Source organism: Harpia harpyja, chromosome 11, assembly GCF_026419915.1.
Source record: "Harpia harpyja isolate bHarHar1 chromosome 11, bHarHar1 primary haplotype, whole genome shotgun sequence".
Lineage (NCBI taxonomy): Eukaryota > Metazoa > Chordata > Aves > Accipitriformes > Accipitridae > Harpia > Harpia harpyja.
In genome coordinates this window covers 7181467-7197773 of record NC_068950.1, presented here as the reverse complement: position 1 = coordinate 7197773, position 16307 = coordinate 7181467, and the positions used below count along the sequence as shown (strand labels likewise).

Here is a 16307-nt window from a genome sequence, read left to right as displayed (position 1 = left end):
ACTGTTCTTGATCAAAAACAGCTATCGAGGTGGGAACATAAGGAAATTCTCTAGCATCAGCTCTGTAGGTGACCAGACTTATCTCAAAGTTTTTTTTGTGGCTGACTTAGACCTTGCAGAAAGCATGGACTTACCTGTATGCATAAGTTGCATTAAAATTCTGCCTTTATCAGCAGTGGTCCTGGCTGCCCTTCCTTTGGCCCAGCCAAAGGAAATCAGCCCATGCAGGAATGACTGTAAACAGCAGGGAGCATTGGTCCTTTAATGAGTAATGTGATACATGGGGTACTGGAGAAAAGTCCTGGCTTTAGCTGTTGGTATCTGAACCAGAGTAATGCTGACTAGTGTCAAGAGAGAAAATGTTCAGTGCTTAAAAGAATGACTGTTTCTTGCCAGTAGCAGCACAGCTGGGAAGAATGACAAGTTGCTTGAAATGCTTTTTGGAGACCCCAAGAACTGTGCCTGTGCCACTTCCCTGCTTTACATTATATACCAAAAGTACAGATTATTTTTGAGAATTGTACATAGGATTTTGTATTCAGATGTTAAGTGAAACTTTTTTGACTTGCCTTCAGCTTAGCTGTGATACTGTGATCAGTTTCTTTTGGTGTTATGGAGAAAGATATGGAAATGAAATCAGGTGATGGGCATCATGCTCTATGGATCAACTAGTGAAAACCATTTCATTTATGAGGGACGGCATGGAGTAAGATGCAAATGTTGAGAGAGAGGAGAGTGCATATCCCAAGACAATGGTAGGGAGCAGGTGTAATTACGATGAGAGGAGATGAATGTATAACAATGCAATGGCAGAATTGCAAATGCCCTGGATAGTACAAAGCCTGAATTTGTAATTAAGTGGAATCTACATGTGTGATACATATCACACATATATATATTACACACGCACAGACACATAGATAAACGTATATGATGTGTAATATTCCCAATTCTAAGAAGAGTGAATAATTCAGTGGTTTCTGCAAATCCTAAAGCAGTGAGGTGCATGGTTTTGTTGTCTCTTTTTTTAACCACTTAGTGTGTTACAGCCAGACAGAATATACTGTGATGCTCTTTTAGGAATGAAGGTGGATAGTATTGATTGACTTGACACCAAGATAGATAGCAGCTCTCCATTCTCAACATACTTGTCCAAGGGTGGCTACTGACTCATTGTAGTTGGATGTCACTGACCAGAAAGTATTAGTAGGGTCCTTGAAGTACTCTTAGCAGAAGGTACAGCTTTGCATAACAAACACATCATCTGAGAGATACTGTGAAGCAAATTAATGTGAACTGTTAGACCAAGCATTTTAGGAAGTACTGTCAAAATCCAACAATGTTAATGTGCAGGGGTTGGTGGAAGGAGGTGGCTAGTGAACCACTACTTACTCACCCAAAATTAAAGCTCCTCTTTGTGGAATCTCTCATTTGGAGTTACTGTTTGTTTAATGTTGTCTTGAGTTTATCTGTCCAACAGAGAACTGCAATCACTTCTGTGTTTCTTTACAGCCAAAACAGTCTGTATTTCTGTATTTGTTGCATGGGCCTGGGCTACTGTATTCTGAACTATGTGAATCTTTCCTTTTTTTAACCTTAAATCTTTTTTTTTCCTTTTCCTTTGCCAATCTTGGTAGGAACTTACTTAGGTAAGTAAATTGCAATTTTAACATTGTTTTTATGTACAACAGAATTTAAAAAAAAACATTAGTCTAGGTGGTGTTTAGTACAATTTATGCTCTGTTCTGCTTGTTGCACTTGCATTCCTGAAAGTTTATAGCCTTTGATTGTTAGAACATGGACACTCAATCTGCTCACAGCAGTAACACACTCTTGGCAGTTTAAGAGAGAGAGGAGTACTAAAGCATTCTTATAAGCTTGCAAAAACTGATGTGTGTATATGTCAACACACAGAGACTACTTCAAGTGAACCAGTAACTTGGAAGTGAAATCCTTGTTCATCAAGCCTCATTCATGCATGAATTTTTTTTTTTTTTTTCCTAGCTTGCTCACAAATGTGGTACTGTTGATGTTTTTGTTACTGCTGGGAAGGATGGAATCCCAGGAGGAGGATTACTTTTGGAAAAGGAAAATGCATATGAAGAGTGTATGGATTTTTGAAAGCAGTGTATTTTAGTATAGTAAACTTGTTGGTTGTGAAAATGTGTGTTAAATTCTCTACAATCATTGTGACTGAAGATGTGTTTATGAATGATACTGCATATTGCATGTTCTGCATGATACTTCTCTTCGGTAAACAGACGTTAAAAACAAAATGCCATCTGTGACTAATTGCTTGATGTCCTGATTGGTTAAAAAAAAAAAAAAAAAAGATTAATTTTGTTAACATGAGATGAAGGACCCATATTTTTGTGTGTGGTGGATATGCTTAAGATTGGAGTTAGTACATTTCAGTAAATATAAATTTAACAACACCAAGTTATGTCCAGTGGCTAGAAGCTGGGCTACTCTTCCTCCTTGGTACTAGCAGCTCTGTACAGACTTCTTGTGCCAAACTATGAAATGGTCGGTAAATATACAGGCAGCGGTATGTATGTTCAGGCATGGAAAAGCACTGGAAGGTTTCTACCGAATTAGAAAAGTGGCCATGGTTGGTGTTTATTCTGCAGCTTCTTGATGCTTGCTGTATTAACTTCATGGAAATATCCCTGCACTCCAGTCTGCATTGGGCACACTGCTGAGGGTTTAGGCTCTCCTTCTTCTCGAAATGGCAGTTGTGTGTTTTGTGGAGTTGGCAAAAAAGCAAGCTGAATTTGAGCGGTGGGAGTAATTTTTGAATGCTGCCATTCAGATGCTGAGGTCCTCTCGCTGGACTCGCAGGGGATGGGACTGGATCAGCAAAGAGCATGCATGTCTACTCTCAGGCGTCCAGTGGGACCAGATGTACTGGTATGCTTCCCATAGGGAAATTACATTCCCCCAGTCCACTCTGTGTCATCGGGTTCCAACTATTACCTACTCCTGCAGCATGCTCTTGGGGTGGTGCTCTAGTTGCTGCTGGAAGTTTAGGTATTCTCTCATTTTAATTTTTTTTTTTAACAAATCTGAAAGCATTAGATTCAAATGATATGAGATTGTAGGAAAAGAAACAGGTTGGTTGACTGAGAGGTGGTTCCCCCCATCCCCAAAAGATAAAACAAAGCTGCAAAGCAACAGTAGTAAGAGACTTGTTTTGCTGTTTGTGATAGTCCTTCCCCACCTGTGTTTCTTTGGGTGAAACTATATTCATCTGCAGCTTTGATACTTCAAGAATAAAAGGATTATTAGGGCATAGTAACCTGCTGTGACTGGTTTTGAGCCAAAATCTCTGTAATTGTGCTTATGCTAGAGGAACAGTTCTAAGGTCTTTGTCACTAAGCTGTGGGGAGTAGAGGCATGCTCTGAGGGTGTCAATTAATCTCTGTACTGTGATTAGGTGTTTTATTGCCATTTCAGTAACAATGTAGAATCATCTGTGGCAAAGGACATTTATGCTTATCTGCAGATATACCTTCAATTTACCTTCATTTTATCCTCTGGGACTTCCTCTTTATTTCAGTGTATAGAGGAGAGTGGCAGGAGGAATTGAATGGCAGGAGATTTTCTAGGGCTTTGGGTTTTTTTCAGTGCTATGGGAAAAAAAAAAATTTATCTTGAGTTTTCGGAGTATATTTCAATTTCTTTGGCTGCAAAAGAGTGGAAAACCTGCTTAGATTCATCATTGTAGACCTTTACACTTTGTGGTTTTAAAGGTTTGGTCAATCCTGAAAAAACCCTCCTTTTTTTGTTTGGGTTTTTTTTTTTTTTTTTAATCTCATTTGAAGGCTGTTCGTGTTGTTCCTGATGTGGAGCTATGTAAATTTAAGCAGTTGGACCTTAGATCTTATCGAAAGGAGTGTTCATGCTTTCTACCCTGTGGCTTCTCTAGACATCCCTCCATAGAATAGTTAAAGACAGGTTTTTTTCCTGGAGAGGAGCTGCCAGAACCCTGTTGTATTTTGCTTCTGGTTTTTATTCATATGCTGTCTTGTATTTTTAACCTGCTTGTTGGATGCATGTGTGTGAGAATTCTCTGTCAAACCTTGATCTGTGAAAATGGAGCAATCACCTCGGGGAGGACTGTTTCATATGGCGAGTTACCTGTCTGTACCACTCCTTAACCCAGAGACGGAGGATTGGTTTAGATCTTAGAGGTGCCTGTCTCGCAGACCTCATCTCTCACACAGAAGCCACCAAAAACTTTTGGCTGAGAATCCATTGTTTCCAGTACAGATGCATCCTGTTGACTTGACAGCTGTTCTGCAATGGGTTACAGATGTTATGCTGTCTCTCTGCATCTCTTTGGTGACCATTGTGGGTAAAAGTTGCTCATTTAATAGCAGTGCTTCATTTGCCTATGCTTTTAGTGTGATTTTTTTTTTTAATTGGAAACTGAAGCTAGTCTTTTTAGTGTCTGTTTTCAGTCTTTCAGACTCCAGTTATCGAAGTGTGACTAAAGGGAAAATTCACAGATAGCTAAGATTAATGTGGTAATTGATACCTTATTACTGTGATAGTGAGAGTTTAAGTTGTATTGAAACTGTAACTTTGTTTTGTGTCCTATTTTACTGGAGCAAAAAGTTGTCATGGGCAGCTTTATCCTGGAAATTACAGCTTAGGGGGTGAGGTGTATCCCTGTTGTTCGCACTGCTTCTTTGCTGTTTGAGGGCTCTAAAGCTTTGGGGCTCAGAGTAAGTAGCAGTTCTGCTCAGCGTTCGCTCAGTTTGTATCAGTCTCAACATCTCTTCTCACCATGGAATATTCTGGGTTAATTCTTCTACTCGGGAATAGCACTGTTCACTGTCTGTTGTACAACCAGCAATAGTCATCACAGCAGCCACGTATCAGCTGCTCCTGTAGGCTAGTCTTTTCTGGCATCAAGAACGTTCTTAGTACAAGAAAGTTGCTGATCTGGAGTGTGGTTAAAATGAAATGTGTGGCCTCAATCCAGGGACTAGCATCAGTTGATTTACATCTCTCGGAGCTCCTGTGAATGGAGAAAATGTTATCTTTCTGTTACGGAAGGGGGAAGAAAAAACAAGTGCTAAAGCTTAGCTCTGAAGCCAACAGATTCAGGTTGCATCCTGCTGGCTGTGCTGTTTCCCAGCATCCGTGGAGCTCTTTGTCCATCCATCTCAAACGGCTGCTCACAGCTGTGTTTTGGATGCGATCGCTACTCCCATGTAAAAAGGAATTATTATCTGGTGCCTACATTGCCTTTGTCAACATCTGAAGGTTGTTACTGGTGGTCTTATTTGGCAGCTATTTCTTCATCTCTGTGAATACTTAGGCACAAAAATGCTGCAAAAATTGAAACTGTGTGTCTTGATGTTTGAAGTAGCTAACAGCACACATCTACACAGAATGGAAAATACACTTGATATAAACTGTTGGTTTTAATGTGATGTCATGATACTCAATGCTCAGAAAATGTCCCCTGCTCCGCCTTTCTCCCTCCTGATACATTGCTGTGCCATGTGTTTCCTAGCGTACTTGCTGTGAGTAGATGGTGTTGTTTTTACCAAGGAGAACCTCAAGGAATCTGTTGGAGTGCAGACCATGAACTGTAAAAGTTCATTTTGCTGGATTCTTTAAAAAGCTTTGCTCTTTCATCACAGCTTAACTCACTAGCAATGGGAAGTTTCAAAAGTCAAGCTGGGAAGTTTGCTATAAATGTGAAAGCATAATTCATACTGATAACTGTTGTGGCCAGCGACAGCATTTGCTGATGCCTGTCCTGTAGTACCTGTTGGATTTGATGTACTGGCATTTTGGTTCTCGGTGAGAAGGGGCTGAGAAAGATGGTTTGGTGCACTGATGTTAATGAAATGGTGTTTTCTGCGAGCATGCCCCTTAGAAAACTAAAGAGTGCTAACAAAAAGGTTTATTACGTCTCCCAGTCCATTCCGTGCCATACCCTGCTGCCTTATAGCAACACATCATTCTCTTACATCCCAAGACCTTTGTGTGTCCTACAAGGTCTATATGTAAAGTACAGTTCAGTACATATGCTATGGCAGCATGATAGATAGGGTATCTGATAGTATAGCAAATAAGCTAGTAAAATCAAGCCATTGTGCTTGGTGCTTTATCGTGCTGTTCGTGTTACTGGGCAAGGGCTTTGTGTGATAGCTGGAGGCGCTGTGCTCTGTGACTGATGGAGCTATGTCTGTGAAAGTATTTACTTGTGGTAGGTTCAGCAGATACAGTCTGTTTGCTAACAGCTTGTAGCTAACATCTGAGCTGAAGAGTTCCCTGGGGATCTAAGGATGATAGGAAGGATTTTATTTGTTGCTGTCTTGACAGTGTATAATACCTTCCACTTTCTCCTTCTTGATGTCAGTAAATTCCTCCAAAACTAAAACAGAACACCCGTTTTTTTTCCCAAGACTTGAGGATAACCTCAGATCTGAAAGAGGAAGTGTACTTTTAGTGGTAGTTTGAAGAAAGGTGTGAGTAAATGGAGAAAAGACTGGGTGAATGGAACGTGTTTTTAACTTGGGACCTCTGCTTTTCAAAACATGTTGTTAAGGAAGCTCTTTTCTCAGTTACCTTTGTAGGAGGGGAGAAGGTAGTTTGGTAGACAACTCTTGCTTTAGCAAAACAACACAGTTGCAATCATAGCTGCGTGTGTTTTGATTTTGTACTTTTTTCTGTCTTGGAAAAGCAATGGTCTTACCAGCTCTATTCTCTTTCCTGTTTGTTAGGTCTGCCTAACCACGGACAAACCAGACAAATGGTAAGAGAATGTTCATTTAACCAAAACAGGGAAAAGAAGAATTACTAACCCATGCTAGATAGAACACCCCATTAAACTGTAGAGTTTCACTTCCATCTTTGCTGTTTGCAGCTGGTCATACTTCCCAATTAATTGAAAAGTATTAAAAAAAAAAATTATTTTGGGGTATGTGAAACATCCAAGTGGTTAAATACAATTTAAACCTCAAATCTATCTATCTATGTATATATAAATGAGATTCTATTTTGAATGGAACATTTTGTTTCTGCTCATACAGAAACTGAGTGGCTGTTTATAGCAAAGCTCTGGGATGTGTTTCTAGGTGGAATGTGTTTCCCTGAAGGAGGAAGGTTGTTTAAATGATGGAAGGGTTTGTTTGGAAAACAGTTTCTTCTTTTTTTTTTTTTTTTTTTTTTTTTAGGAAGTTGGTGTGCAAGTTGTCTGCTGAGAATGCTTGTTTTTTGTGTTCTTTTTTTTGAGTAAAAATTATTCCTAGCCTTTCATCCATTATGCTGAGTTTTATCAAAAGACAGAAGCAAATAGCCAGTCTGATTGATGCGTCTCTGGCAAAATGCTTTCTCGTGAAATTCACCTCGGTGTGAAGGGGCCAGTGCAAAGCCTGTGCATCACTTTCCCAGCTTACGCATGGATTATGGGAGACTCATGGGAGAGAACTTCAAGCATAAATTTTTTTTTTCCCCAAAAATGATCTTCTGGTGTTGATAAAGTGGAGCTTGCCTCATTAGGTGAACTGCCACAATGTGTTAGTGTCAGTAGAGTCGCTCTGACATGGGTCAGTCTGCAGCAGGTATGACTGATGGTCACTGAACGGTGATCACAAGCATTAATAAATCTAATAATGTTCTCGGATAGTGTGCAGTATTATGAGGGTAGGCTATAACTTGAGCATGCTAGTCTGCTTGTAATAACAAAGCATTCGTTTGGTTTGTTACTTGAGCATCTGATCTGAAGTGGTAAATTGTATTCTTCCATGAATTCAGCTTCATTTCTTGTCACTGAGGAGACTGGCTACTTGTTTGTGTCTGCTGAATAAACCGACTCAGTGCAGTGGGAGAAATCTGTGATGACCTAACACTTTTTAGGTGTTTTAGGGTGAAACCCCTGAACTGCCTTGATTTCTGGTTGCTTGATGAATTGTGCTACTGAACAGAACATTAAAGGTCCACATTTGAGGATATACTATTTGAAACAGATTGCTCTGTGCAGGTAGAGAAAAGGCGACCTGGAAGCACAGGGGTGCCCCTTCTAGGTATTTCCAAGAACTTTCTCCAGAGTTGTTCTCCTGTGTATGTAGCACGTGCGGAGAAAATATCATTTGCAACACTAATGAAAGGATTTTCTTGGAGAAATCTGGAGGGGGTAAAAAGAAAAAAAACCAACAACAGAAAAACTTTTTATCTGAAACCTTTTCCTTAATAAATCTCTAATATAAAAGCAATTCTTGAAGTATTTCAGTGGTCTGCTGTGGTGCTGAAGTTGTCTTGTATAACATGGAGCTGGGCAACTAAGAAATTAAACTGTTACTGCAACTTTAAAGAGCTTAGGATTTTTAAAGGTGGGGTTTTGTTAGTTTAGCTCTAAAGCCCTAATTTTCTACAGGAAGTAGATCTTGCTAGCACAGTTGATTAAGGCTGGTCAAAAAAAAAATCTATCTTTTTTTGTTTTTTTCCTCAGATAAAAATGAGATAGACATAGGGTTTTGTTGGGTTTTTTTCCTTGGTTGACAGACTGAAGCCTTCCCTTTCTAAGGCAAAGTGTTAAAATTTGGTTGAGCTTTTGCCATAACCTGACACTGAAGGACTTGAATACCTCATGTCCCCACCTTTCCTTTTGAGGTGGATCTCCCAGGCCAGACATCCCTCATGTACATGCTCAGTTTCCCATTTTGTGGGCAGAAGGGGAAGCCTTGGTGCATCTGGGGAGATGGTCTGACCTCAGATGATGGCCTGTGAAATACCAGAATTAAATTTCTACCGGGGTGTTTTCTGACCAGCTTTTATTTATGCATATCAAATTTTCTAGGGCCTTATTTTGCATCTTTCCCAACTGTCCAGTGTTACTGATTTCAGTGGGATTTCTCAATGTGCTAATCAGCAGGAAGAGGGGCAGCAGAACTGGACTTCAAATGATCAAGGACAGCTGCATTTGAGAAGCTTAATACTTTGCTCCCTTTCATCTGCACCTCTTTTAATAACAGCTCGTGTTTTTCCAGTTGAGTGGAAGGGGGCTACTGTGGGTCTGGAAAATGATACCTGTGTTGATTCGCAAAGCAAATGTGTTATATATGGGAAATCTGTGGTGTTAAATGCTAAAAGGATTTTATGATGAGAGCTGCTAAGCTTTGTAGTAGTAGATTTGTTTTCAACAACATATTTAATTATATACTATCCTCATTAAATATTAACCTCCCGAGAACAAAATGGATATGGGTAAGTTTGGTACACCAGAATAACTGTAAATTCTGATTTTTATATTTGATTTGCTGCGTAGCTAGATTTCCTTCCCTGAAATCAATAGAGTTGCTCTAGATTTATGGTAGTAGCTGAAATCTAAGTCTTACGCTCAATCTTTCGAACTTCATGTCATCTTTCAGACACAAGCAACAGATTATTGGTAATGCCTTCCATTTATTATTTGTCCTGTCGCTGGAATATTGCTGTCCTATTGTATATTGAAGGTGCCTAACTTCTACTGCTTGTGGACAATTGCTTTTATGTGAATTCTGTATTCAGTCATGGGCAAGAGGGGAAATATTTACTGTAAACTCTCAACAATGGATATGAAAACTTTAATTTGCTTTTCCTTTGAGTGCTTATCACATGCTACTGCAGGTTTGTTGCAGTCCATAATTGTACTTTTTTATGTATCACGTTAGGGACCAAGCCGAAACTTGCTGCTCAATGGGAAATCATACCCAACAAAAGTCCGATTAATTCGTGGTGGATCCATGCCTCCAGTGAAAAGGAGGAGGATGAACTGGATTGATGCACCAGATGATGTTTTTTACATGGCCACTGAAGAAACCAGGTAGGAAGCTTGGTCTTTCAGAGGATTTAAGGGGAGGTCTTTTGGTTTGTGTTCCTTGTGGATGCTGCAGCTGATTTTGTGGTTAGACAGGGGTCTCTTCAGCAGATCTGTTGCTCAGACTGAATGCAGAGACCACTGCCTGTGTGTGTTGAGGTGGTAAAGGCTGTGATATACCTGATCATGCCTGATGTGCCTAATCATGCACTTGCATTCCAGAGAAAGTAGATTCTTCTTCTTCCAGAGCAGTTCCTGTAAGAGATGGGCAGTAAGGGGAGGAAGAGTGAGGTGGGAAGTTCACCTGGTTCAGACCTATAAATGCCTTTGGAGGTCCTACCACAGTGTCTCAGTAACAGGATTAGGGCCTTCTGGCGCATGGGTGCTGAGGAACAGAGCCTGCTATACGTAGAGCTCTGTATGCCCTCTTGCATGCTGACGTCTCTTGTATTACATCTCGGAACGTCTCGTCGTGTGTCTGAGTACTGAAACCTACAAATGATGCAGGGTTTCTGGGGGCTGAGTTGCCTCATTTCTTTGGTGGTTGGTATTTGCCACCAGTAGTGGTGAGATTTAGCCCTGCGGTGTCCATCTTCCTCCTCTGGTGGTACCGCTTCTGCTAGTCCTTGTTACTCCGCCCACAGGATAAAATTAGTAAAAGAAACCTTCCTTGCATGACTTTCACTTTAAGCTCTGTTTACAGGCTGCTAACAGCAGTAGAAGCTGTGTGGCCTGATCCCTAAAGCAAAGCTTTTGTGTGCGTGTTCCCAGTACTGTGTTATTCCTAGGAAGGGAGGACTGCTCCTGGGTGTGGTGAGAAAGGTGGAGACGTAGGCGTGTGTGTTTTCCTCCCAAGAACTTGATGCCTCTCTCCTGGGTGATCTCGAAGAAGGTCAGAGCAAAGCTGCAGCCCTGCCTTTCAGCCCTCTCTGCAAGCAGAAGTGCTCTCTGGCTTTTGTCTGTGTCCGAAGCCTGAAGTTATCAACGCTTTCAGTATCAGTGCCCCAACAGGCAGAGAAGCACTTACCTTTCCCTCCAGTACCTAGCAGAGATAGACATGGGAATTACTGGATGTCTGAGCCCTCAAAGGTGACCAAGGAGGTCAGGATTTTTGAGTACTTCTCTCTTCTGGTACTACTAAATTTGGTGCTACTCTTGAGTATTCATTTGTTCAGCATGAAGTGCATAGAGTCCTGACATCCCCAACCTCCTCCTTAGCCTGCAAAGCATTTCAAGTGACTATTCTGTGGGCCTAGTGTCAAAGATTGGCTTCATAGACAAGCTGAGACTGGTAACATTCAAGTTACTAACGACTGATCTATTGGATCATCAGATTTCAGTGCAGGAAGCCCCCTCATCAGAACTCAGAAGAAACATGAAATTAATTTCCTTGTTCCTATGGACACCTTTAATGCAACTGTGCATTTCACACCAGCTCATATCTTTACCTTGTCTTTCCCTTCTTTTCTGTTTCTGTGAGATGCTGTGAAAGTGAGCAGTGGAATCCCATATATAATTGAAACTAAAGTGAGAGAAGTATTTAATTCTCAGGGGAAGCAGTTTCCTTATTCCTGTTGTCATCTTGCTCTGGTAAAGAGGTACCAGGATCCCATTACAGACCTGCAGCTCTGGCAAATTCATGCGCCATTGTGGATGCAGGGTACACAGTCTCTAATTCAGTCCTTATATACTCAAGGCTTATTTCATAATCCTGCATCTACAAAACACTTCTTGACATCTTTACCGTCCAACCCATAAGAAATACTGCAGGTCTGGGGTAGTAATGTCTCAGTACTACTACAAGGTCCTGCCCTTTGATGTGTACAGAACAGTGAGAATATTCATCAAGTGTGATGTTGGTCGTGAGAACAATTTACTGTAAAGGCACAGAATCGTCTGCTCACACAGAACCACTGACAGAGGCAGGAAAGATCAGTCCCACAGCAACCAGCACATCTCTAACGCAGAAATCGTAGTGCAGTGATAGACATCAGCTCAGTAAGACCTTATCTCTTCCATTTAAAAGAAAAAAAAGAAAGAACGGGCTTCTTTGTCTGACAGCCTTGCTGCTTAGCTGACTGATGAGTGCTGAAAGGAGATGTTTGGCAGCCTGTTGAAAAGCAGGGAAGCCTGAGCGATGTAGCATTGTAAGCGGCACGGGTTTTCTGTCAGGCATTTCACCTCTAACTTTTTCCTGAACCATCTGCTGCATTCCAGTGTCAAGAATGTAAGACTTGTTTGTGAGCTCTGAAACAATTTGAGCTTTGTGTTGGCTCCATAGCAATCAATCTAGCAGCCATATCTGCATATCATCCTCCAGCTGAGGGTCAGGCTGTGTTTTCAGTCACAGAAAGTAGGTTTTCCTAAAGTTTTACACCCCTCCTCCTCCCCTTTTTGTGTAGCACTGTTGAGAATGGTGCTAGAAAACTGGATAGCTTTGAGAGAGGAGTTTGAAAAGTTGGTTGATTGAAAGGAATAAGTTTTTGAATTCAAGCCTCACAGTAAGGAATTTGGCATTTATAATTTATGCAAGTGGAGGCAGTGGGTGACCTGATCAGAATCTAGAACTGCTACGAGACGTGTTTCTGATGGCGGCGTGTCTAATTGAGCACATGCGGATACTATAAGAAGCTGTGCTGGCTAAAAGATCAACTTCAGCTAAATGAGTCTTGGAAAAATCATCACATCAAGATTTCATTTTTTTCTCCCCACCACCACTTTTCCACCTTGTTCTCTCCTCTCCCCACCCTGTGGCCTTTCAACTTTAGAAGGCACTGGAGAAATGGGGACACTGAGCAAACAAAAGATGTGTCTCTGTGTAAGTGCTGTGTAGCAGACTTGTTCTGCTCAGTGGGCAGAAAAAGCAAGGAAGAGATGACCAAATCTGACCACAGCTGATTCAAAATCTTCAGCTGAAGTTGTTGATTTGTCAGTGCTGGTGGTGGTAAGGGTAAATATTTGGGGGAAATGTATTTTGACCAGTTTCTTCAGCAACCAGCACATCTCAAATACAGAAATAGCACAGTGATAGACATCAGCTCAGTAAGACTGTATCTCTTCCATTTAAAAAAACAAAACAAATCAGTAAAACCCCAACACATCCAAAAAAAGGGTTTCTTGACCCCAGCAATGTTGACTAACCAGAAATGTAAAAGTTACCTTTGGGGTTATAGATGGTTGAGTTGTGGACTGTAAAGCCATGTGGCTGCCCTTCCTCTAGTGCAGTATCATGTCTGTCACAGTAAGTAAAAAAATTGTTAAGGTAGGAGCCTATAAGGCTAGGCAGTGCTTCCTTATCAGACCCTCCTTGTTGCCCCAGTTCAGCCTGAACTGAAGGCTGTGTATAGCGGGTACTGGGGGACTACTCTTGTGAATATTTATCGCTTTCCTTTCTAATCTCTAAATGCCTTTGACCACCGCAACGTCCTCTGGAAATGAATGCCTCACTTGAATTACGTAGTACATTTTTCATTGTTGCTGGTTTTGGGGGTTGGGGGGGGTGGGGTGCAGGATTTTTTTGTTGTTGTTTTGGTTTGGGTTTTTTGTTCTGGCTTTTTTTTTTTTTTAAGGATACTTCCTTTAGCTCTAAGCCTGGTATTGACAAAAAGAAACAAGTAATCATTCTGTATTGTCTCTTTCAACCTTACTTTGCTAATTTTAAAATATCGGTGTGCCCCCTCTCTTCTCTCTCTTTTACTTTCTCTTCATATGGAAAACTGCTTCATGTGTCTGATAAGACTTGTTGCTAGTCTTGTAACATATAGGGAAACTCTTAACAAATGCAAGATGTGAATATTACCCATTTCTGGGTTGGGCACTCACAGCGTAGGAGAAATAAGAGGGGGAGACACCCTGTTAGTGTTCCCTGTGGGGGGAAAAGGCTCCAGTATTGGTTCACTGGTTGGTGGCCGTCATGGAGCTCCCCTGCAGCAGCTCAGCCTTTAGGTGTAGCTCCATGGGAGACCAAATGTTGCTGGCTCGTGCTGTGACGGGTTTCTTTTGAAGAGGCAGCTGTGTGCACCTGCTTGTGGCTGGGGAATGTCAAAGAGCTCCGTGAGAGATGGATTAGCAGAGGAAGTGACCAACATTGCCAGAAGAGGTTTGGTTGTAACTTGGCTTTGTAAATTCCCACAAAGCTGCCTGCAGCATGTCCAACTGATGTGTCTGTGTGCATCAAAATAAATTAGTGATATGGAAACTGGCTGTCATAACTATTTCATGTGTTATATGTACAGCAGTAGACCCTGGTTCTGTGAGGCTGGACCAGAATGCCTTCTGCTCTGCAGGGGAAGGATTCTGGAACAGAGAATGCAATTCCTCTTCATTGGTGGGTTTATAAATCAGAAAACAAAAGTTCCCTGGGGAAGACATTGCTGAAATAAATAGCATCAGCCCATCCCGTTAGCTAGCAGCCTCTGCATGTGCAGGCCTGGTTTCACTTAGAGAAATCGAGAAACCTACCTTAGTGTCCAGCCTCTGTAATTGGTTCCTTTCTTCCTTACTGTCTGCAGGAAAATCCGCAAGCTGCTTTCCTCCTCTGAAGCCAAGCGAGCCGCCAGACGCCCTTACAAGCCTATTATCCTCCGGCCCATCCAGGCAGTGCAGCTACGCCAGCCCATGAACGATGAACCCATAATCATTGAGGATTAACACACACTGAGCAGCTCTCCAGATGATGGTGGATCTGCCTGAAAGAATCTCTCCTCCAATATATACTTGAGTTTCTATGGCTACAGCATTGAACTAACTGTTGAAGAGAGGGAACTTTTGAGGAACTGTTTTGCATCTTTTAAACCCTTAAAAGGAACTCAGCCCTGCTCTGAGCCTCTGACCACAGACTGCTCTCTCTCTCGCGCGCGCTCTCTCCTCTCTCCTTTCTTTCTTTTTTTTCTTTCTTTTTTTTTTTTTTTTTTTTTTTTTTAATTTTTGGTAGCCTCTTTTCCCCTTTGCTTCTACCCCTTTTGTAGACAGGGGGAGGGAAAGTAAGTTTAACTTATTAAGAGAATGTGGACTAGTACTTTTTAGCTTTGTTTCCTCTTCTGATGTACGAAGAGCTAGAACCCTTCATTTTGTGACTGAGCTCTCGTTGCAAAGCCATTTTTACGAGGCTGTGTTGTAAGATTTTTCCTTTTTTTTTTTTTTTTATTTTGTGGACGGTGCCATTTTTTATTTCATTTATATGATTTCTTTTGTAGATAAATTTCCAACCTTTAACTGATATTTGGAAATAGGAGCTGAAAGCCAGCCCCAGGTTCAGCCAGTTTTCTTTGGTCCTGTCCCTTATGTTTTTTGGATCATTTTGCACGGCCAGTTGTGCTCATGCACAAGACAGAAACAACTCAGGCTGAGAAAGGAGTGAGCTAAGAACTGAAGAACCTTGCAGAACATTACACTAACGTTGTGTGCAGTGGAGGCCAGGCTACCAGAATTAGGTGTCCTTACTCTAGTCAATCCCTGGGAGATGTGGCCTGTGGCATTTCTCCCAGTAACCAGCAGTTTGCGTGCTGCCTTCTCTCTGACATCTGGAATCCTACGTGCTGTTATACCACCAAGACCCAGCAGTAGGCCCAGCAGTCCAGCAAGTGTAATGAATTGCTTTGCTCTGGCTCCAAGAGTCAAGTACACCAATGCCCAGGGACATTTTGCTTAGAACTCTGAACCTGTTTGTGCATCAGTGTTTTTGGACACATCTCTCCCAGGATGAGACCTGGTTTCTCTTTAATTGCGTTACTGTATGTTTCCCATTTTGAAGGGAATTTAAATTACAGCTGGGTTTTCATTTGAACACATTGTGTCTGAAATTAAGTGTTTTTTTCCCCCCTTGACATTTCTTGTGTTTGAGGTTTCTTGCATCTCTTGAACTTCTTATGTATTTGCAAGTCTGTATAATTTCTTTTTCATATGTCTTCTCATTGCAGTGCATTTGCTGAATGCCCTGCTCTGTTTTGAAAGGATGTAAACTATCATTTGCAACTTGTGCTGATCTGTACATGTACCTGCCTCAAGCAGACACAGCATGTAATAACCCCCAAGTCATTCCATATGTGTCAGCGGTGAGATGAGCCAAAGTTGTATTTGGGTTATCACAGTCCAACCGTGATTCTGTGCAACTCTGCTAACCCACCAGGTTAGACGGAAAGGAATCCCCACAAAATGAAAACAATTCAGTTAACTTTACTTAATAAACCTGGAAAGTGAGCTTTTGTGAAACATCTGCTTTTTGTCTCTTCTGAAATAGCTGCCAAGACCCTTGCTCAGGGTGCCATCTGGCTGGTGCGTACGCCTCTGCGCTCCTTCCGTCACATCCCAGAGTTGCGTTCTGCTCTCAAGTGTTTGCATAATTGCGGCGCGTCCTTGTGCCGCCAGTGCCGGTACGTTGTGCAGGGCAAGAGTCATTCATAGTTTGATTTCCCCTCATACGCAGTTTAAACATTTCTAGCACTTCAGACTGTGACTCCCTCCCTCCTCCTTTTAAATGTGGCAGCAG

At 41.5% G+C, this 16307-nt stretch overlaps 1 protein-coding gene across 10 annotated transcripts in view; it reads left to right on the top strand.

The window, feature by feature from the left end:
• MTA1 (metastasis associated 1) overlaps positions 1-16018 on the top strand; it is an 87888-nt gene extending 71870 nt beyond the window's left edge. For 8 of the 10 annotated variants that reach the window (XM_052800488.1, XM_052800496.1, XM_052800497.1 and 5 more), the window contains 4 exons: positions 1638-1649; positions 6747-6778; positions 9675-9826; positions 14332-16018. In XM_052800488.1, coding sequence (XP_052656448.1) covers positions 1638-1649; positions 6747-6778; positions 9675-9826; positions 14332-14470 — 335 coding nt within the window. In that variant the 3' untranslated portion in view covers positions 14471-16018. The remainder of the gene's footprint in view (positions 1-1637; positions 1650-6746; positions 6779-9674; positions 9827-14331) is intronic. The other 2 variants (XM_052800489.1, XM_052800498.1) reach the window with 2 other exon arrangements.
• The last annotated feature ends 289 nt before the right edge of the window (positions 16019-16307 follow it).